At 41.1% G+C, this 22,552-nt stretch overlaps 1 protein-coding gene across 1 annotated transcript in view; it reads right to left on the bottom strand.

Annotated features, from left to right (window-relative positions):
* LOC147035769 (extracellular calcium-sensing receptor-like) overlaps positions 1-22,174 on the bottom strand; it is a 52,796-nt gene extending 30,622 nt beyond the window's left edge. The window contains exons 1-6 of the mRNA XM_085869415.1: positions 22,150-22,174; positions 21,103-21,421; positions 20,446-20,752; positions 19,060-19,284; positions 11,154-11,277; positions 4,036-4,433 (exon numbers count right to left, since the gene is read on the bottom strand). Of these exons, the coding sequence (XP_085725541.1) occupies positions 4,036-4,433; positions 11,154-11,277; positions 19,060-19,284; positions 20,446-20,752; positions 21,103-21,421; positions 22,150-22,174 (1,398 nt within the window). The remainder of the gene's footprint in view (positions 1-4,035; positions 4,434-11,153; positions 11,278-19,059; positions 19,285-20,445; positions 20,753-21,102; positions 21,422-22,149) is intronic.
* Positions 22,175-22,552: the final 378 nt, after the last annotated feature.

Below are 22,552 nucleotides of genomic sequence, written 5' to 3'. Positions count from 1 at the left end.
AGTTCAGCCGATTGACATGGGGCCAACGCCATTTGCAATAGAATGAAAAAATAATGCCACAGTCAATTGAAGACAATGACTTCTGACTTCCCGGTTTCCAAATTATGACGTCATCACCTGATTGCGTAACGTTAATTTTTCAAGTTCAGCCGATTGACATGGGACCAACGGAATTTGCAAGAGAATGAGAAATTAATACTACAGTCAATTGAAGACAATGACTTCCGACTTCCCGGTTTCCGAATTATGACTTATGCATTCGACACACTTGCAAAAATGACCGAATGTATAATATATATATATATATATATATATATATATATATATATATATATATATATATATATATATATATATATATATATATACAGCAAGTCCTCGCTTTTCGCAATGGTTGCGTTCCTGGAAAACCTTATGATAAGCGAAACTGTGTTAAACAAAACATATTTTCCCATCGAAACCAATGTGTTAAAGGGGGGATGTGTTTTTGGCTCGAAATCTTTTGGACATAAACACAAATAAACAAAACACACTCCTCGAGTAATGGCGACTTACCCCGAGGTTGGAGGAACGGAGATGATTGCGGTGGACAAGTCACACTTGCGGAGTGGCAGAATCGTCCCCCTCTTCACTTGACACTGTGCTATCACTTTCTTCACCAGTGGGAACGGTCTCTTGGCAGCTGGTTGAAGGAGCATCCTGGATGGTGGATGGAGTTGGTGCTGCATCTTTTGGCTTGAAAAATGCATGGAGAGTGGGCTGGATGGCTTTCTTTTTCTTTGCTGCATAAAGTTCCTTGTAGCAACAAAGGGCATCATTAACAACACGGCTAAAATCAGTGCTCCTTTTAAGATTTGGATCTTGCTCGATAACAAATTCTATGGCATTTTCAAACGAGCTGAAGATTTGGCTGAGGTTTTTCATGGTGAGATGCTTGGATGAAGGTGTCACAGCATCTTCTTCTTCCTCAAAGCCCACTGCTGTTCCAACTCCATAAGATCTTCATTGCTTAAGGGTTCTGCATGAGACTCCAGTAAGTCATCAACGTCCTCTTCGTCAACCTCTTCAAAACCAGCCTCCTGCGCCAGGTCTACAATTTGACTTGTAATCAACGGAACATCAGCAGACCCCGTGAAATTGTGGACACACTCAGGCCACACTTTCTTCCACACAGCATTCATTGTGGAGGCACTCACCTCCGCCCATGAATCCTTAATGTTTTCCAAAGCCATTTTTATGTTGTATGTTTGCCAAAACTCCTTGATTGATAGCTTGTCCTTATCAATTTTTTTTGATAAGCTGCAGCATGGTATGCTTAACATAATAGGCTTTAAAAGCAGCAATAACTCCCTGATCCATAGGCTGTAAAAGTGAGGTAGTATTTGGTGGTAAAAAATACTACCTGCACTTTTTCACACCAGTCTTCCATTTGCTGAGGATGGGCAGGAGCATTGTCTACAAGCAGCAAAGATTTGTTGTCAATGTTGTTCTCCTTGGAGTACTTCTCAACATGATTGGAGAAGTAATTGATCACGTAATCGTGGGTCAATGCCCCAGTCATCCAAGCCTTTGTATTTGACCGCCATATTACGGGAAGTTGTGGCTTGAGGCAACCCTTTAGCACTCGTGGGTTTTCAGAAACGTAAACAAGAAGCGGCTTGAGTTTTACATCCCCTTCTGAATTTCCACCGAGTAATAAGGTCAGCCTGTCCTTTGCTGCTTTAAACTCTGGAGCAGTCTTTTCTTCTCGTGCGATGTATGTACGGGAGGGCATTCTTTTCCAAAACAATCCGGTTTCGTCAATATTGTAGACTTGCTTCGGTGAGTAACCCCCCTCCTCAATCATCTTCTTCAACTTTGCTGGAAACTCTGATGCGGCAGCATGGTCCGCACTTGCTGCCTCACCGCTACACTTCAGGTTGTAGAGGTTGGCGCGATGACAAAACCTCATGAACCAGCCTCGGCTAGCTGTGAAGGTCTCTGCGCCTTCACCCTTTCATTCAGCTTCCTGTTTCTTCTTTAAATCGTTCCACAAACTACGCGCTTTTTCTTGTATCACAGCAAAATATAAAGGCATGCGACATTTAGTTTGATCTTCTATCCACACACATAATAAACGCTCCATGTAGTGCATGGCACCATCTCTCATTCTCGTTAGTGTCGTTGCACTCGAACTGGTCGCAATCTGTGATATTTTCTTTATCTTTGCCGAACTTTGAACGATCGAATGTACAGTCGATGCAGCGATTGCTGCGCGCGGCCGATTTCCGTTGTCCCTTCACCTCGTTCATGTCTTTTAATTATATCCAATTTCACCTTCAATGTGACAGCCTTTCGTTGTCTCTTGAAACGAGGTGTGCTCGGCAAAAGACTTGCGGGTCGCTTGGGATTCATACTGGAAAGTATGCAGGCGAGCGTGAAGAGAATACGTACAGTACAGCATACAGTACATGCGCAGTAAAGTGAAAGAGTGTTTATGCGCATCCTGTGTGATTGTTGTTTTTTGCAGGTAGTTTGAAACTTTTTTTTGCTATTTTCCTTGCAATGACATTACGATAGGCATAAAATGTTTGCGATAATTGAAAAATTAGTCATTAAAACTAAATTACGAATAATCGAAACTACGATATGCGAACTTCCGGTTAGCGAGGACTTACTGTATATATATGTATATATATATATATATATATATATATATATATATATATATATATATATATATATATATATATATATATATATATATATATATATATATATATATATATATATATTTGAAAGTGTGTCTGCCTGCGTTTCTCTGTGTGTTTCTCTGTGACCTATGCACGCGAAAAGTACTGGACTGATCCTCATCAAACTTCACATGCTGACAGAAGATGTAACCGGGAGTGTCCCGATGTAAAAGAATTGTACGTCCGACTTCCGGTTTCCGAATTATGACGTCATCACCTGATTTTGTAACGTTAATTTTTCAAGTTCAGCCGATTGACATGGGGCCAACGCCATTTGCAATAGAATGAAAAAATAATGGAACAGTCAATTGAAGACAATGACTTCCAACTTTCCAACTTTCCGAATTATGACGTCATCACCTGATTTCGTAACGTTAATTTTTCAAGTTTTGCCAATTGACATGGGGCCAACGCCATTTGCAATAGAATGAAAAAATAATGCTACAGTCAATTGAAGACAATGACTTCCGACTCCCCGGTTTCCGAATTATGACGTCATCACCTGATTGCGTAATGTTAATTTTTCAAGTTCAGCCGATTGACATGGGACCAACGGAATTTACTAGAGAATGAGAATTAATTAAGTCACAACATGATGACATGAAACCAGCCTCACATTGTTGAGGCATTATGGTTTTTTATCTGATGCGGCAATAAATCTTAACATTTTTGAACTCGAGTCTTCTGCATATAAAACATGGTGGGGAAAATATAATATTATAGTGGTGATGAAAAAATAATAATAATGGTGGCAGCCTCTACAATTTTACAATTAACTGTGACATATACTTCTTCAGACCCGCCGTCATCCACGGGATTCCTGTGCGGAGCACGGGTATCCCTGCTCGTAGTAGCATAAAGACAAACCAGTATCCGTGGTGTAATGGCGAAAGAGTCTGCTCCCAGTCTGTGAGATTGGTGGTTTCAATCTGGCTAATACGTTACAAAGACTTTATAAATGGTAAGTGCCTCTTCTTTGCTTCATATTAAACAGTTAATAGGTCAACAACAAGGACAATCCCCAGCGGTTGGCATCCATGAGGAAGAAGAAATCCCTCATTTGGAAATTCACCCTGAGTACAGTGAGAAAAGTGGCGCCATTGTTGTCATGTAATGGTACACAGAGTGCCTTGGGAAGTGATGACACTTCCCCTAAACTCAGTGGCTGTGTTTGTGTAACAGTCTTGTCTTGTGTCACATGTTCATCTGCTTGGGTGTGTGTCGCAGCTCCACTATGGGCAATATAATCATAAAATAAAGATAATGTATGAAAAAACAAAATCAATATAAAAATTATACAAACCTCAGCATTACTACTCATGTGAAGAATCTTCATCACAATGCAAAGGTTGCTGGATATAAGGAGTGTGAGACATATGCAGGCCAATGCTTCATTCAATCGACAAGTTAGGTCACTTGGTCTCCCAAGAAAACAGGCACTACTTCCGAAGCAGCAAGTGAGGGCGACAAGGACTTTTAGGTGATCGTTGGCTTGAAGACCCTTGTTTTTCTCTCCACAACGATATTTACACATAATGAAGCCAACAACCAATGTCAATGCTATTCCCAGCAAGGCAAAGCCGAAGAGAATGAGAGATATTGGGTTAGAGAATTTCAAGAAATCCTCAGGCATTGGCAAGCAGGAATCATGTTCATTGTTGCTCCAAAACCCATTGGGGCAGGGAAAGCAATCCTGCATTTCTAAAAGAAGCAAAATTTTTGTTAAATGCTGTCATCTGCCCTTCTGAACCAGAATAATAATAGTAATAATTAATAATAATCTTTCCATCGGATAACCTCAATCGAAGTTGAATGAGGCCATGGCAGAAGTTGAACTTGGTGTAAAATGATAGCAAATTATCTGGTTGCAGGGATGCAATGCTGTTGATTCAACTTCATGGTTACTTGGTGAAATTGAAGAATTATAAATTACAAACAACTGCTTTATTGAAAACACCAGCAGAGTACTCACCCTATGGGTGATCTTGTTCCAAGCATGCAACACGTTCTTCTGATGCATTCCTTTATTTGGGCGGTGTATAGGCAACTGACAGTTCTGTGTCAGCGAAAAACAAAAAAACCCATGCAGTTATATGCATGAAGCAAAACCATACTGACTACTTGTAATTCAAAACACCTCACTGCACTGGAAAATTTGAGGTCAGGAATAATGTCCTCTAAATGGTGGAGGCTTGTAATATCCTCCCCCATCTGGAGGAGGTGCGACACGATCGACACTGACACAGAGAATTTGCATCCTTCAGTCCCCCTCCCTCAAAGACCACCAAAATTATAGGGACACTACTAAACATTAATTGGGGTTAAGCAGAAAGAGGACAGAGTTCAGATCAAGGGGTTTGATGCTTTTAAGGGGGTGGGGGGGGGGTTGAGGACATTGGGTTGGGAGAGGGGTTGAGGATTTGAAGAAAAATGTGAGGGTAGCACAGGGTTTGGGTGTGGTGGTGGTGGGGGTGGGGGGGCAGATAAAGGTTAGATTTAGGAGGGGGATTAAGGACATGGGATTAGCCTGGTGTTGGCGCAGTGGTTAGGGCAGCGGCTTGGGACCCAAAAAGTCCTGAGTTCAAGCCCCGTTGGGCCACTGAATATATATATATATATATATATATATATATATATATATATATATATATATATATATATATATATATATATGTATATATATATTTCTTCTTCTTCTTCTTTCAGCTGCTCCCGTTAGGGGTCGCCACAGCGGATTATCCGTATGATCCGCATAGTGATTTGGCACATTTTTTACGCCGGATGCCCTTCCTGACGCAACCCTGGTCGCCATATATATATATATATATATATATATATATATATATATATATATATATATATATATATATATATATATATATATATATATATATATATATATATATATATTTATATATACACCAAGTCGTATAACATCAGGGGGTTGACTCAGCCTGTCATCCTTCCAAGGTCGGCGAAATGAGTACCAGTGTACTGGGCCGGTGTATACCCCAGTTAAAACAGGTGTACCAGATCCCTGTGTCGTAAGAGGTGACCAGGGTTGTGTCAGGAAGGGCATCCGGTGTAAAACATGTGCCAAATCACTATGTGGATCATATGGATGATCCGCTGTGGCGACCCCTCACGGGAGCAGCCGAAAGAAGAAGAAGATTAACGACATGGGATTGTGTTTGGGTGGGGTGGGGGCGGGGTGTATGGATTTTACATGATGCAGAATTTCCGTTGTTGCATCATTTTACAGTCCCCTTGTGTCATTTGAGTTTTAGGGATCTTTTGGGTGTTTGAGTTCCCTGGAGTCTTTTTCTATGCGTCCTCGGGGCTTTTAGGTTTTTGGGATCATTTGGGTCCTCTGGTTCCTTTGGGTGTTTTATGTCTTCAAGGTCCTCAGGGTCTTTTGGGTGTTTTGGTTCATCAGGGTCTTTGGTGTATTTTGGGTCCTTAGGGTCTTTTATGTCTTGTGTGTCTTCGGGATCTTTTATGTCTTTGGGGTATTTTGTCTTTTGAGTCTTCTAGGTGTTTGAGGAATTTTTGGGTCTTCATGGTCTTTTGGGTACTTAAAGGTGTTTGGGTTCTTTTAGGTATTTAAGGTCTTCAGGGTCTTTTGGGTATTTCGGGTCTTCGTAGTCTTCTGAATCTTCTTCCTTTAAGACTAAGACTCTCTGGAAAGGGAAGGGTGATTGCCAAGACTGCAACAACGACCAAGGGGTTACTCTGCTCTCAGTGCCGGGCAAGGTCTTTGCTCAGATAATTATTGATGGGGTTCGCCACCTTCTGCGTGAGCACCAGCATCCAGAGCATTCAGGCTTTATACCAAAGAGGTCAACGAATGACCGTATCCTTGTTCTTTGGGTACTCACCAAATCCGATGAGAGTTTCGGCAGGGGCTGCTTGCCGCCTTGGTTGATCTCTGTAAAGCGTTTGATTCAGGGAACCTGGATGCCCTCTGGAGGGTTCTTGGTCTTCGTAGGGTGCCAACACAAATGATGGATCTGATGTCTGAACTCTATTCTGGTACTGAGAGTGCTGTGAGATGTGGTGGTACCATCTCTGACTTATTTCCATTTGTTGCTCGAGTCCGTCAGGGGTGTGCACTGGCCCCCACCCTTTTCAGCACTTGTATGGAGTGGATTCTGGGGAGGATGTTGGAGAATCAAGCTGTGGTGCATCATTTGGGAATGTCGGGATTTCTGACCTTGATTTCGCAGATGATGCAGTCATCTTTGCGGAGCTTTTAGATATCCTTTTGGGGGCCATCAAGGTGCTGAATGAGGAGTTGGAGCCACTGGGATTACGGCAGTGATATTCATGTCTCTGCTGGCTGTGAATCAGAGGTCAATAGACGCCTGGGTCGGGCCTGGTGAGTCATGCAATCACTGGATCATGGGGTGTGGTGCTGCTGGTCCCTGTGTTGGAGGACGAAAGTCCAAGTCTTCAGGTACTTGGTGCTTCCAGTCTTACTCTATGGATGCAAAACTTGGACTCTGACCAAGGATCTGAGATGGAGACTCAATTCCTTTGGTACCAGGTCTCTTCGGAGAATCCTTGGCTATCGCTGGTGAGACTTTGGGTCCAATGAGCAGTTGCAGAGAGAGACTCAAATGAAATTTGTTAACTGTATAGTCGGTGTGCGTCAGCTGCGGCTGTATGGACAAGTGGCTCGTTTTCCTGATGCTGATCCTGTTCACCAGATTCTCTCAGCGAAGGAGTCTCGTGAGTGGAGGAGGCCAATGTGCTGACCACGTGCCTCGTGGTTGCAGCAGGTTGATCGGCATCGCAAGGAGATGGGGATGGGCCAGCCATCTGCCTGGGGGATGGCTAGACAGAGGCCCCTGGAGTACCGGTGGAACGTGGACGCAGTGACCAGCTGCTCCAGCTCATGCTCCCATACCTGACCTGACCTGACCTGAGTCTTCTGGGTCTTTTGGCTCTTTTGGTCTTTGAGGTCTTTAAGTCTTTTTGGTCTTTTAGGTCATTTTGTTCTTTTTGATCCTTGGGGTATTTTGAATCTTTGGGGTCTTCAGAGTCTTTGGGTCATTTGAGTCTCATTTTTGGTGTTTTGGCTCATTTGAGTCTTCAGGATCTTAGTGGTATTTTGGGTCTTTTGGTCTTTGAGATCTTTGGGTCTTTTGTGTCTTAGGTATTTTGGATCTTTGGGGTTTTTGGGGTATTTTGGGTCCTCAGCATATTTTGGGTCTTATTTTAGGTATTTTTGGTATTTTGATCTTATTTGAGGACTTTTAGGTCTTTTTGTTCCTTGGGGTATTTTGAATCTTTGGGGTCTTTTGGGTCTTCACAGTGTTTTGGTCTTTTGGGTCTCATTTTTGGTTTTTTAGGTCATTTGAGTCTTCAGGGTCTTAGTGGTATTTTTGGTCTTTGCCATATGTTGGGTCTTCAGGTTCTTTTGAGTATTTTTGGTCTTCTGTGTCTTTTAGATATTTTGGAACTTTAGGGTCTCATTGGTCCTCAGAATCTTTTGGGTTTTATTTCAGGTATTTTAGGTATTTGGGTCTTTGGGGTATTTTCGGTCTTCGGGGTCTTTTGGGTGTTCGGAGTCTTTGGGCATTTGGGGTCTTTTGCAACTTCTGGGTCTTCGGGGTCATCAGGGTCATTTTGGGTCTTATTTTAGGTATTTTGAGGTATTTTGGGGACTTGGATCATTTGCATCTTCATGTTCTTTTGGGTCTTCGGGGTCTTTTGGGTCTTCAGAATCTTTGGATATTCTGGGTCTTCGAGATCTTTTCATTATTTTTGCTCCTTGGGGTATTTTAGGTCCTCAGGGTCGTTTGGGTCATGGGGGTCATTTGGGTCGTCGGGGGAGGGGGTGTTTCTTTTGATTACTTTGGGCACTTTAGTTTAAGTGTTTCAAGTTACAATTATGGGTGACGTCAGTAAAGTAAAGGGATGGTTTGATGCAGTAGTGTGTCCCATTTCCCAAAGTCGCAATATTTGCTTGCTTATGCTCACTCATATTAATCCTTTTCAAAATGGAACATATTACTTCATCAAATACCTCAAATCCCTTTCGACACTCCTCCCTGCAGGGCTGGCGCTTCACCTTCCTTTCATAAGATCATTTATTCAAGCAAATTGAGTCAAATAGAGATCCTACAAATATTTGTTTGTGTTTTATTTTCAGGAAAGAAGAACTCAGATATTTTAACAGGAAAAAAAGAAGCACTCAGATGATTCAAGACCCCTCCCTCTCTCACTCAAACAAACATTATAAAATAAAATCTGTTGTAAATATTTTAAAGTGTAATATATTGTTTGTTTTTAGTATTAATTTATATGTTTGGTTTATAATTGTTTAATTTTTAATTTTAAGAAGAGAAGGAAGGTTGGAAATGTGCCCTCACAAACAACATACCCTCACCCCCATCCCACCCTCTGCACCACTGCATGAGTGTGTGGGGAAGGGTGGGATGGGGGAGGGGGTGGGACAAGTGTGGGGGAACACGAGGGGAGGGGATGATGGGGTATATGGGGTTTGCTTGTGTGAGTGTGGCTTGCATGGGTGTGGGTGTGGCTTCGAAAATCACCAATCTGGTTCGACCGTTTTTTAAGGAAGTAGGTTGCAGACAGCAACCACTTAGGTCAGCACCACCATTCTGACTTAGGAACGTTAAAGTGGTGCCCAGAACCATCTTACAATCTCCCTGTCAGGATTGGTCATCTTACATTCTGCCTCACTCAAACTATAACTATCGGGCTGGCTTTCATCGCTCTTTCTTGCAAACAAACATCGCACACTTTTCAAATAAACATCATAGACTTTTCATTATACACTTTTCTTACTCACTCATTTTCACTCCTCACTTTACATTCTCTCTTTTATTTCCCTTTATTTAAGGCCTGGCTGCGATGAGGCCTATTTAGTCCTTGACTGGAGCCTTCAACATCAAAATAAAAAAAATTAAAAGGTGGGGGAGAGTATTACAAGTCCCATTCTTTACAGTGTAGTCCCTTATTCCTGTCCCCATGTTTTCCAGTGCAATTACTTGTTTTGTAGTATCAGATGTAGGTATGTTTTTTTTGCCTTTGCAGAGCTGGCAGTTGCTTATACACCACCCAAATAAAGGTATACTTCAGAAAAACGTGTTGCATGCTTGGAGCAAGTTCACCTGTTGGGCAGGTACTCTGCTAGTAATAATAACAATTATTATTATAACTCTGTGCTCTCGAAGCAAAAAGCGGAGTTAAGCGATCGGTAGTGTCTATAAATATGTCGTACATGTCTGAATTGTGTTTTGCGTGTATATCAAAAACCGATCAGCGGAGGAAATTGAAACTTTACCCCACGTTACATGACCATGCGATACAGTGGTCACTCTTTTGAGGTCAATGTCGACCAAATGTCAACATTGGCCAATTTTCTAAAATGCTCAATTTTCAACCAATTGACTAGAAATTGGAAAAAAAAAATTGCATATCAATTCACTGAATTCAACCACCAATTATTTTTGTGGTCAACATTGGCCAAATTTCTGAAATCCTCAATTTTCATGTGATTGACTTTAAATTTTAACAGGATTTGAATATTAAGTCACTAAATGAAACCACCAACTATTTTTGAGGTCAACATCGGCCGAAATTTCTGAAATTGTCAATTTTCATCTGATTGATTTGAAATTACCTCGAGAAAATCTTTCAAAATCTTCGCAGGAGAAACCACTTAACCAATCAATTCAAAAGTTAACTAAATGAACAACTACCCATGGGAAATATGGTTTTATAAAGATGACATCCTCAGTCACTTGGTCTGGCAGTCTTATTGGATCAAAGAAAAAAACCTTAAAAAGAAAAGAGTTGGCTCACACCAAGTCCTTCTCAAGACTGTGCAGGGTATGTATTCTATCAATACCATCTAGTTATTTTTATTATTGTCATGACTAAGAGTTTAAAAAGAAATATGGAATACTAGTCTTTGAGAAGGTAATGTCAGTCTGCGTCGACGGAAAATTTTCACTGTAGATTTTATGAACCGAATACCAATAACAGTATGTTAACCCGAGTGTTCTTATGTAAGGCTAACATTAAAACATCGACCACTTCTCGCTTCCCACAGTGGTTCAAACACTCTTTTTCGCTTTCATTTGAGAAATCCATTTTTCAACTTGTCTGTAATTGTAAACGATGAATTGTATTTGGAAATATTCGGAAATGGAGAAACACATTAAGAAGTAAATACAATTCGAAGCATCAAGAGGAGAAGTTAGGCACATACTCAAAAAGTACAAGGAAGATGAGGAATCTACAGCAGTAAACTAGCACACAGATGGGGAATCTAACCTATTTCAGGCTCATGGAATAAACTGGTGGGTTCACCAGGTAAAAACATGGATGGATCGACCACTGTGATTAAAATTACATCATTCAGGAAAATGTTCAAGATTTATTCACCTGTTTCATTGGAGATTGTGCCAGCTGTGCAAGGAATACAATCAAAACAGCAGAATGGCTCTCCGACATGAAGCATCTTTCGAGATCCAGGTTGGCAGAGTTCACTGCATATGGATTCTGGTACCTGTGGATGAAATGTTATTTTTTCATTAATTGCTTACAAAGAATAGCAGTCAAAATTGTATGTATGTATATAATATATATATATATATATATATATATATATATATATATATATATATATATATAAATAATAGTGGGATGTACTTATGCATCGTGTAAGTATATGAACCATCCTTCAACCTTTTTTTCGGGTCCCACAGTTGCATTTGATTATTTATTTATTTATTCACTTTACTTATATTTTCATACACAGATGCTTTCTAATGGTTCTGTCAGTTTTCCTTGTGTGTCGGTTTCGATGTCCATCGGCACACAAAATTTTAGCTTTCTACATCACCCTGAAGGTACCAATCTTTAATATCAGTTAGTGAGTTAGTCAGTCAATTGGGGAGCTTGATATCTCAGGGTCCTGAGTTCAAATCTCGCCCTCATTCAATTAATACCAGGTGGAGTTGACTCAGCCTGTAATCATACCGAGATCGTCAAAATGAGTACCAGCTTGCTGGTCTGATTGAGCCATTTGAGTATCCTGCGTCGGAGTGGGGACTCATCCAGGATTGTGCCCAATAGTCAAGGAGACTGCTTTGGCAGCAGCAATGCGCTGCACAGAGTATGGTCCCAATGGATGGATTGATGGATGGTCAGCCAGTCAGTGGTGAGAAAGAGCTTTATACATGAGAGTTGTTGTTCGTCTTTCGGCTGCTCCTGTTAGGGGTCGCCACAGCGGATCATCCGTTATGATCCGCATACTGATTTGGCATATGTTTTATGCCGGATTCCCTTCCTGATGCAACCCTGGTCGCCTCTTACGACACAGGGATAAGGATTGGGTTTTGCCATGATTCCGGGCTGACCTACACCCTCTCATAGCGTGGCCCAGCGCAGAGCTCCCGTCCTCAAGTGATCCTCCAACCCAAGCCTCCGAGTAGCCGGATTAAAGGCGCACGCCACTACGCCCAGTATACTTGTGTGTGCGTGTGCGTGTGCGTGTGCGTGTGCGTATATATATATATATATATATATATATATATATATATATATATATATATATATATATATATATATATATATATATATTTTGTTACAGATTTCAGAATCCTATGCGATGAATGCATCCACACATTCAGGTTCTCAGATAGTTATTTCCTTAAATGCATGTCCAGGATAGACCCATACCCATGTCTGTTGGGACTCTAAATGTGATGCATTCAGAAGGGTAAAGAATAGATCCCCTCTCTTATCGGAAGCATTTTTTTCTTTAAGACAGACACATTTATGCACACATTTCTTTCACGGATGCAGAGACCCTCCCTTTTTCGATTAGCCTTTGACACCGCGAGGAATAATAACGAGTGTATGGATTGTCATGGTAATGGTGAGCAAGTGTGGTAGGGTGAATTTGGGTGGAGTCTGTGATCGCGCAGATGGGCCGCCTATGTAGAAAGAGGGGGAGGTCCATTCTTGCTGGATGTCAAATGGAGAGTGTGAGTGAGTGGCGCGCACGTGGGTCAGTCACCAACGAGAGATGCATGGGTCAGTCACCAGCGAGTGAGGCCCAGTCAGTCACCAATGAGTGAGGCACGGGTCAGTCATAAACGTGACAGTTTGCCAGTCAGACGGCTGGTTGCTTCTTTGCTTCCAGTCAGACGGCTAGTTGTTTTGCCGGTACCAGTCAGACGGCTAGTTGCTTCGTCGGTTCCAGTCAGATGGCTAGCTGCTTCGTCGGTTCCAGTCAGACGGCTAGCTGCTTCGTCCATTCCAGTCAGACGGTTGCCCTTGGCATTCCTGTTTCTTGGAGGTAACGTCGACTGGTGTTCAACGCTGATGGCGAGTGGGTGGATGGCAAGGCTGGGTGCTGGTGACGGACAAGACACGCACACACATTTCAGGATGTTTTTGTTTGACGGACGACTTCTCTTTGGTGAGCAAGACAATTCTTCTTCCCCCCCCCCCCTTCCGAATGATCTGCGAGGTACCCTTGTCTGTGTTGAATTGTTAACCAAGTCAATCCCCGATAATCATCTGCTCTCTGTCTCTTTTCCTATCATTTTTGATTGATCTTGCCTGATTGATTAATTATTTGCTTGTGATCATTTTGATTCATTTGGAACTTATTTATTTCTACCTCACGTAAATAAAAAGTTCTTTTTATTTATTTATTTTCTTTTTAATAAATTATTTCTTGACGTTCCAACCTGTCCGAGCTTGTCCATTCCTTCCATTGATCCAGCATTGTCTGAACCTGGATAGACTGGGAGGTAATTACCACAGACTTGACCAATAATAGTCTGCACGCACCAGCGGTTGAAATGCACGGCTGCCCTAATTAAGATCTAATCAAGATAAGATTGGTGCTTTTCCGAGGGCGGGCTCCCCGTTCAGGAAACCACATGACCTCCAGTAAAATGGCATAATTAGATGGTGGACACTGGAACTCGTGGTGAACTGGGTGGCGTTCATGGTTCTAAAGCAACGCACCATACCACAATATGAATTATGAGTGGTGGCCCCAGGTCCAGCTCTTCGAGGACAACTGGGGATTAAACCCCCTGAATAACAAACTGGTGTCTCAGTACCCGTGGCCATAACAATACATATACAGTCAACCCCCGCTTCATTGCGGTTTCAACTATCGCGCCCTCGGTTCATCGCGGGTTTTCGCTTGGAAGGTAACCAATTTTTTTCTGCGGATTCCCCCGGTACATCGCGGTGATAATATATAAAATATAAATTATTTCAGCAATAAATTATAACGCGTGGTGCTCGACCAGTCACACAACACACGAGACGAAGTTTCGCTTGTGAACTTCGAATATTTTCTACGTTTTTTTCTCCAAGCCCCACGATGCCGCCCAAACGTCCTGCACCTTCTTAGGCTTCTGGCAAGGAACCGAAGCGCCAGAGGAAGGTCCTGGGACGCTCCAGGAGAAGGTTAAGGTAAAGGTGCTCGATATTTGCTTCGGGAAGGAAAAAGGTTTGCCGCCGTTGGACGAGCACGGCTCATACCCAGCGCCTCAAAACCGACCAGACCAAATTAGATGATCTCCCGCACGTCAAACTAAATCAATGCCAAACCGACCAGACCAGACTAGTCGATCTCCGGCACCTAAAACCCAATCACTGCCAAACCGACCAGACCAGACGAGTCGATCTCCGGCACCTCAAACCCAATCACTGCCAAACCGACCAGACCAGACTAGTCGATCTCTGGCACCTCAAACCCAATCACTCCCAAACCGACCAGACCAGACGAGTCGATTTTTTTGGGAAGCATCCATTCATCGCGGATTTTATATCACTCGATATAAATCAAATCCAATCGTGTTTATACACCGCCCAGCGTTTAATAATCACTCGATATAAATCAAACCCAATCGTGTTTATACATCGCCCAGCATTTAATAATCACTCGATATAAATCAAACTGAGTCGTGTTTATACACCACCCAGCGTTTAATATTCACTCGATATAAATCAAACCCAATCGTGTTTGCACACCGCCCAGCGTTTAATAATCACTCGATATAAATCAAACTCAATCGTGTTTATACACCGCCCAGCGTTTAATATTCACTCGATATAAATCAAACCCAATCGTGTTTATACATCGCCCAGCATTTAATAATCACTCGATATAAATCAAACTGAATCGTGTTTATACACCACCCAGCGTTTAATATTCACTCGATATAAATCAAACCCAATCGTGTTTACACACCGCCCAGCGTTAAATAATCACTCGATGTAAATATAACCCAATCGTGTTTACACACCGCCCAGCGTTTAATAATCACTCGATGTAAATATAACCCAATCGTGTTTACACACCGCCCAGCGTTTAATAATCACTCGATATAAATCAAACCCAATCGTGTTTACACACCGCCCAGCGTTTCATAATCACTCGATGTAAATAAAACCCAATCGTGTTCACACACCGCCCAGCGTTTAATATTTACTCGATTTCAATCAAACTCAATCATGTTTACACACCGCCCAGCGTTTAATATTCACTCGATATAAATCAAAGCCAATCGTGTTTATACACCGCGTTTATAAGAAAATAGGCATTTATAGGCATTTTTGGGGGTTCCATTCATCGCGGATTTTCACTTCTCGCGGGAAGTTTGGAACGTAACCCCCGCGATAAATGGGGGATGTATATATATATATATATATATATATATATATATATATATATATATATATATATATATATATATATATATATATATATATATATATATATATATATATATATATATATATATATATATATATATATATATATATATATATATATATATATATATACATATATATACATATATATATATATATATATATATATATATATATATATACATATACATCGTGTTGCGGTTCTGCAAAACCACATGCCTCAAAGGCAATGGCACCTAACATACAGTGATCCCCAGGCTGTTATTTCGTTAGTATTCGTGTTGTTAGTCCTCCCATCATGTCTAACGAGGTAACGGGACGAAGTGTGTTGCGTGGTTCTCGTAGTTTGGTCGAATAAATATCTCTTTAATTCATACTCTGACCCCTACTCTAACCCTTTCCTTTTAGCAATAGTACACAACAAGCATGCAAGCACAAACACCATTCAATGGACAATTGTTTAAAAGCAAACTGCGAAGCCTCCCGTGGCTTTGATCATCTCCACTGCATACAAGACAACCTGCAGATGGGAAATTGCGCGCCATTATTTCATTCAAATTTCCACGCCAATTCCCAACCGGCACCTCACCATACCACGCACCTCGCTCACCAAATCTCACCACATTGAACACAAACACCTCCCTCAGATGGGAAAAATATTCTCGCAGCCCCTTGTGCGTTTGCTTCGCTTCAATTCACCACTTTATTTCGAGGAGTACTGCGTGGTGTCGGACTGTCCTCGGCGCCATGCGATGCTTCCCCATGCAACAGACGCGAATAGCTCCACCAGATTTCACCGGGAACATCCCGGGTGAGTGTCCAGAATTGTTGCAGCCCTCATCCACTAGTCAGACCATGGCAAGACTGGGGCTAACAAAGAGGGGAAGGGAGATCCGGGAGTTTGGTTCAGTCCCAATAGCCCAATTGTGCCCAATAGCCAAGGAGACTGCTTCGGCAGTGACATCGCTCTGCACAGAGTATGGTCCCAATAAATGGATGGTTAACATTGCCATCCTTGATGACATGGTTCCTGTAAAGCAATGGCTTGTAACGTGGCATATCCAAGGTATGACATCAAACTGCGACCACTTGAACCAATGGGGAAATGACACGAGTGGACAACTAACACACTTTTCCCCTCCTAAGCCATGCCTCATCTGAGGCCAATATAAGCTGATGTCCACCAATGTTTGTTGCTGACTGACGCAACAAGGATTGGAGCAAGATCCAGAACTGCCTGCCTTCCTGCTTGCTGTCTGTTGCCTGCCTTACGACCTGACCGAGTTCTGCTGGAGTGAGAAGGGTTGAGCTGGCGTGAGACGAGTTGGGCTGACCAAGGGGTTCCAAGGGAGAAAGGCAGCATGCGATCCTTGGGGCACAGTGGCTCCATACATATACACTCACATTCTCAAACATTCCGCATCGATACCGCACACCCACACACCACTTGCTTTCCCTTCCTTCCCTTCCCTCCACTTTGGGACCACCATCAGCCTGCCAGGTTGTGTTTGGTGAGTGAAAAGCCACAACCACTCCTCAATCTTCTTTCTTTCTATATAACTTCCCTGGAGTGAGTTAGTGTGGCGTGCGTCTGCTCTGTTAGATAAGTTAAGAGTGTAAGGGGATCTTTCATGCTTAAGGGTTAAGTTCTGTTCTTGTGTCTTTGTTGGTTGTTATCTTCATTTGCATGTATCAGGAGGTGGAAGGAAGTTCTCCCAGAACTCAACCACTCCACCTCCTATTTTTGGTAAAGGATCTTGATTCGTGAACCAAACTGTGAAACTTCGTTATCAAAGCCTCGTTCCAAGGGCTCTTTTCAAAATCTTCACTGAACCTCTGACAGCCTCCACTTGTAGCTCATTTGTATTGATATTCCGCGGAATGATTTTTGAGTACTCAGGAAGGGATTTTTATTATTCCTGTAGCTCCAACTATCATTGGTACAATTACAGCTTTCTTCAATTTCAACATCCTCTTGATCTCATTTTTCAGATCCTGATATTTGGCCATTTTCCTGATTTCTGTCACATTTAGTTCAAAGTCATTGGGAACTGAAACCTCGATCAACAATGATGACTTTTCCTTTTCGTGTTTGAGCACAATGTCCAGACACAATGCTTTGTTTGCAATCACTTGACGGGGTCATCTTGTCACACATGAGAATTATATGTTCATTGTCAAGGATTAAATTTGGTTTGTGTTTCCATGACTCTTCTGGGACTGGGATGTTGAAGTGTTTACAGATGTGCCAGTGGATTACTACACAGATGCTATCATGTCTTTCTGTATACAGCTGTTCTGACATCACATTTTCACACATGACTCGTACTTTCTGTTTTCTCCCCACAACACTTGCATTTATCCGATAATTCAAATTGCCAAGGGTAATATTTGTATGTCATAAATTCAATTTGAAAGTTGATGTAAAATTTAAAATAGGTCAATATTTGGGAGATTAAATCAAATTAATTAGAATGGCAAAAAAAAATCATAATCTTCTCATGGCCAATTAAAAATAAATATCCCAGAAAATGTAGCACACAGCGGCCATAAAGTTGTTAGAATACTAATCTTTTGAGGCCCACCTATGAGCCCCAGAAATTATGTCAGATTGGCTTTGAGTTACACGCTTGCATGTCTATCTATCTTCCCACTCCCCCATCCACACACTTTTCAATTGGGATTGATGTTCATGAGAGAGATGTTTGTCGGTCCGTCTGTCTGTCAGTGTGTCGGCTTTGTTTCTCATGGTGGTAATGTAAACGTTCTCCATTATTGTTTGGAAAAAATAATTGTCTGTCTTCTTCTCTGACAGTCTTTGACGAGTTAGTATTCCTTGAAATGATGATGTAACATTCACATTTTATCATTTAAAAATTATTTCAGGTGTGAATATTGAAAACAACGCAGTGCAATCACATGCATTACCCAGAACTAAGGAAAAGGAAATGAGTACATGCTAATTGCAGTCCCGGTAACCAACTTCTCAGATTGTCCCCAATGATCTTTTCTACCCTCGTTAACCCTCCACCCAAAACCAATCCGCCCTCCTTCCAAATTTCCAGTTTTCCCTCCTGAGTGTTTCCTTCTGTATTCATCTTGTCCACCCTATGCATCCTCTCCTGCCCCCCATTCCACCCCACACACATTTTGTCCAAGTCTGCCTCTATCTTGGCCTTCAACTCTGTTGTTCGTGTTTCCCCCCTCTCTCTCTGCAGTTCATTTGGTCCTGTTGCATCCTGATTCGTTCAATTTACTCTCCCTTCCATGAGCCTCGACAAAAAAACAGGTGGTCAAAATTTTCTCCTGAAGAGACAACGTGATCAAGTGTGAGCTTCTAAAAATGAACATTATTAATCAAGCACGAGCTTCTAAATTTCCTCTAATCTCGATGCAAAGTCTTTTGACTTTTCAAAGGTCCCAACAGAAAATAAATGCATGTATTTATTTTGCCGCTACAAGTTGACCAATGACATTCCATTGGTCCCAACTGGCACCTGTCTGAAAGTTTTAGATGTTGGCGTTTAAACTCATATCTTCCCTTAGAACGATTTGCTTCTATTGAAAAAAAAAACAACACCTTTGATTCCAGCATACATACCTCATCTCCATCATTGTCCCACATATTGTTTGCTTTCACTTTCAGTTGCTCCATTAAAGGAGCAGAAGAATCAAAATATCCAACAACAGTAAACATTATACCTCCTGTAATTAGAGGAACCCACCTAATGAGGTCATACAAAGCAGGTGGGTCTCCATTTTCATCAAAAAACAATGCGTTCCCTTGATTGTTCAAGAAACTAACCTTCCGTAAGTAAAACATAATCTGTGGAGGTAACCAAGAAGAGCAATAAATCTTCGTACAGTTTTATTAATTTTTGCAATCATTTATTTCATAATTGTACATATAAAACTAAAATGGCACTCATTAGATTGCAGACTCACTCAAGCAGTACATATGCAAAAATTGGAATGATAGAGAAGATAAGCATGGTAGTGATGAGTTCGGCCAGGCAAGAAAAAATTTCAATTCAATCGGATGAAAATTGAGGACTTTAGAAAATTTGGCCCAAATTGGCCTATTTTTGACCTTTTGGCTGAGGTAAACCTCAAAATTAATAGATGGTTGAATTTGGGAACCTGATATGCAAATAATCTTCAAATTTCAAGTCTATCGGATGAAAAATGAGGATTTTAGAAAATTTGGCCCAAATTGGCCTTTTGGCCGATGTTAATCTCAAATTTAATAGGTGGTTGAATTATTCGACCTGCTTTGCAAATGTTTTTCAAATTTCAAGTCAATCGGATGAAATTTTATGATTTTCGAAAATTTGACTCAAATTGGCCTCTTGGCTTATGTCAACATTTTTGGTCGACCAAATTTTACGAAACTTCAATGTGTGAACGTTTAAGGGTCGGTGACATTAATCTCTGAAAATTACAGGAAGATCGGTTCAGCGGTTTGGACTGGAGGTAAGCGGACACAAACACAAACAAACGGAGGGAATCAACATACTTGTCAAAATATTTATTTTTTGCCAAGAAACAGACAGAAAAGGGTGAAAACATAACTTCCTTCACCTCTGGTGGCGGAGGTAAATATAGTATCCAGATCCGAATGCAGATCTTCACCAAAATGGAACCAATTCGTCTTTTGGTGACACCCAAATTGTCCACCAAGTTTCGTCAGAATCCAACTTTCAATTTTTGAGATATTGTTCCACATATAGGTTTTGGCCCCATCACTCAATGGTGAAGGACCACTTAAAAAATTCTCAGATCTGTCTTCAGATCAAGATCTTCACCAAATTTCATCCAAATCTGTCAATAACTTTTTAAAATATCCTGCTCATAGACAAAGACAGACAACAAACAAACATACAGGGGTGAAAACATAACCTCCATCCACCTTCTATGGTGGAGGTAATTAAATCATGAAAAATATTTTTAACAATGACCTCAAATAATCGTCTTTTACATTACTTACTTGCCAGGGCTCGATGTTGCTGATATTGGCACAGCTACTGTTGTGGAAAGGGCCATCATCAAATCTACACTTCTGGAGGTCATCCAAAGCATGTGCTATTGCATATACAGCGTTGTAAATGTTGTATGCTCCTCTGAGTTTCAACACGTCGGTAAAGAATGTTGAAACATTTTCCATTCGCTCCTTTCCTGTGCAAAGTGTGTGATGGCCATTCTCATTCCACCGACAATCAAAGATGTCTTCCCAAAGATTAAGAAGAAAATAACCTGGAATTCTGTCTTCGATTTGCAAAGCATCCTGTCTTGTCCTAACAGGAATAACATTTGAAAATGTTGAACCGGACGTTGTTCCATTTGTTGTGGTTTTAAGAAAATGCATCAAAGATAATTTGCTTCCCAATAATTTTCTTCCTTGAGAATGTAAATAGTAATAATAAATTACATTTTTACATCTTTCAGTGATATCTGAATATTCCTCATTTTGAACTTCGCCAATTACATTTTTCATCAAGAGATTGTCTTCTTTGTAACTCTCGTTCCATTTGAGAGATGAATTTGTGCATTTAGAACTGTAATTACAGGGGTATTTCAGATTACTCAAAAACACAATCCTCTTAAAATTGCCCTTCACTCCTTCAATGTCAAGATACATTCCCACCTTGAAGGATGGTGGAAAACACCGAGTGCCGATATGGCTTCTGTATGTGTAGATATGGCGAGGACAATTGGTCGAAGAGTTATGAGGAAATCCAACAATCCAGGAATTTGCCCACTGCGAACAGCAAAACCCAACGAACCTTGCAAAATCGTTGCATACCGGGCTGAACCGAGGTCAGGGAAAACGACCCAGGATTCTGATGCGAGCCACGTCTTTCCGGTTACGTTTCTTCTTATAAGTTCTTCAATCAAAACCAAGAGGTTTTTACTTTTCATGAAAAGCAGTACAACTTGTGATGATGTTTCGGATACAATATCTCCTAGATTTTTTGAAACAAGAGATATAAGCAAGCCACTCTATTTTAAGTCAAAAAATAATCACAAGATCTTCCTTTTCTGTTCAAAAAAAGTCTCTATCAAATTTGGTTATTGCAGCTGAGATAAGGATCAATTTATTTGAATAAAATTTCCATTATATTTTAGGGCAGCCTACTTGACTTTAAACGATGACTAAAATTATTTACGAGTGATTTCTCAGTGGTATATTATGTTATGATTGTTATGTCCATTAGTAAACTGGTATACTTGGGATTTCATGTGGAAGAAATATTTTTCGATATGAAACTCTGCAATGTTTGTTGAGGTGAGATGCAAATTGTAAATTTAGAAAAGAATAAAAACGTGACGACTGTTCATGTTGAAGTTAGATTTTAATGCCTGTAGAAAGGTCAAAATTGTTGGGGGAATTTCGAGCTGCTTCAGATTATGGAACCGTCTTGCAGTGATGAACAGTTTTTCACTATCGGGAAAGAGAGCTGTCTCATATTTATGAGTAGTTTCTCGAGGGAAATGCTTTTGAGAATGCATTGAGTTGGGATTGTCAAGTGGTGAAGCAAATTCCATAGGAGAGAGGAGAGTGTGGAGAGAAGAGCAAGTTTCCCTTTAATGTGTGTAGTGCTGAGAGACAGACAGAGAGAGTGAGAATGTATTGTTGTGGTCCTGGCATCATGGGGAGACCATGAGGGACTGACTGCCTCTATTTACTCACCGGACTCACTGGAATCGCAGGCCATCACACACAAATAACTTTGTGACGTGGCGGGTCAATAATTGACCGCAAACGCTAATAACTCGATAACGTGACTTAAGGTCCTCCATCTAAAACTGTTTACCTAATGGTTACGTGATCTCATTAATGGGGAACACACCCTCGGTAAATACTTGCTTTAACGAGATCAACCACCAGATCAGATGTAGCCAAGTGGAACTGCCAAGTTTGTACCGCCTATGAAACAGATCGTTGGGGAATAACGTCCTGGCTAAACTAGGGTGCGGGCCATGCTGGACCAATGAAAGAAAACACGAAAACGAGCTGGGAACATTTCGATGCAGTACATTTATTTAGAACCAAAGCGAGGAAAGGTATGTGGCACAATGCATGGGTTTTATTG

Source organism: Eptatretus burgeri, chromosome 1 (assembly GCF_056783735.1).
Source record: "Eptatretus burgeri isolate ZD-2024b chromosome 1, Ebu_testis_v1, whole genome shotgun sequence".
Taxonomy (NCBI): domain Eukaryota; kingdom Metazoa; phylum Chordata; class Myxini; order Myxiniformes; family Myxinidae; genus Eptatretus; species Eptatretus burgeri.
The sequence above is the reverse complement of the archived record's forward strand: the minus strand, read 5'-3'. Positions and strand labels throughout refer to the sequence as shown.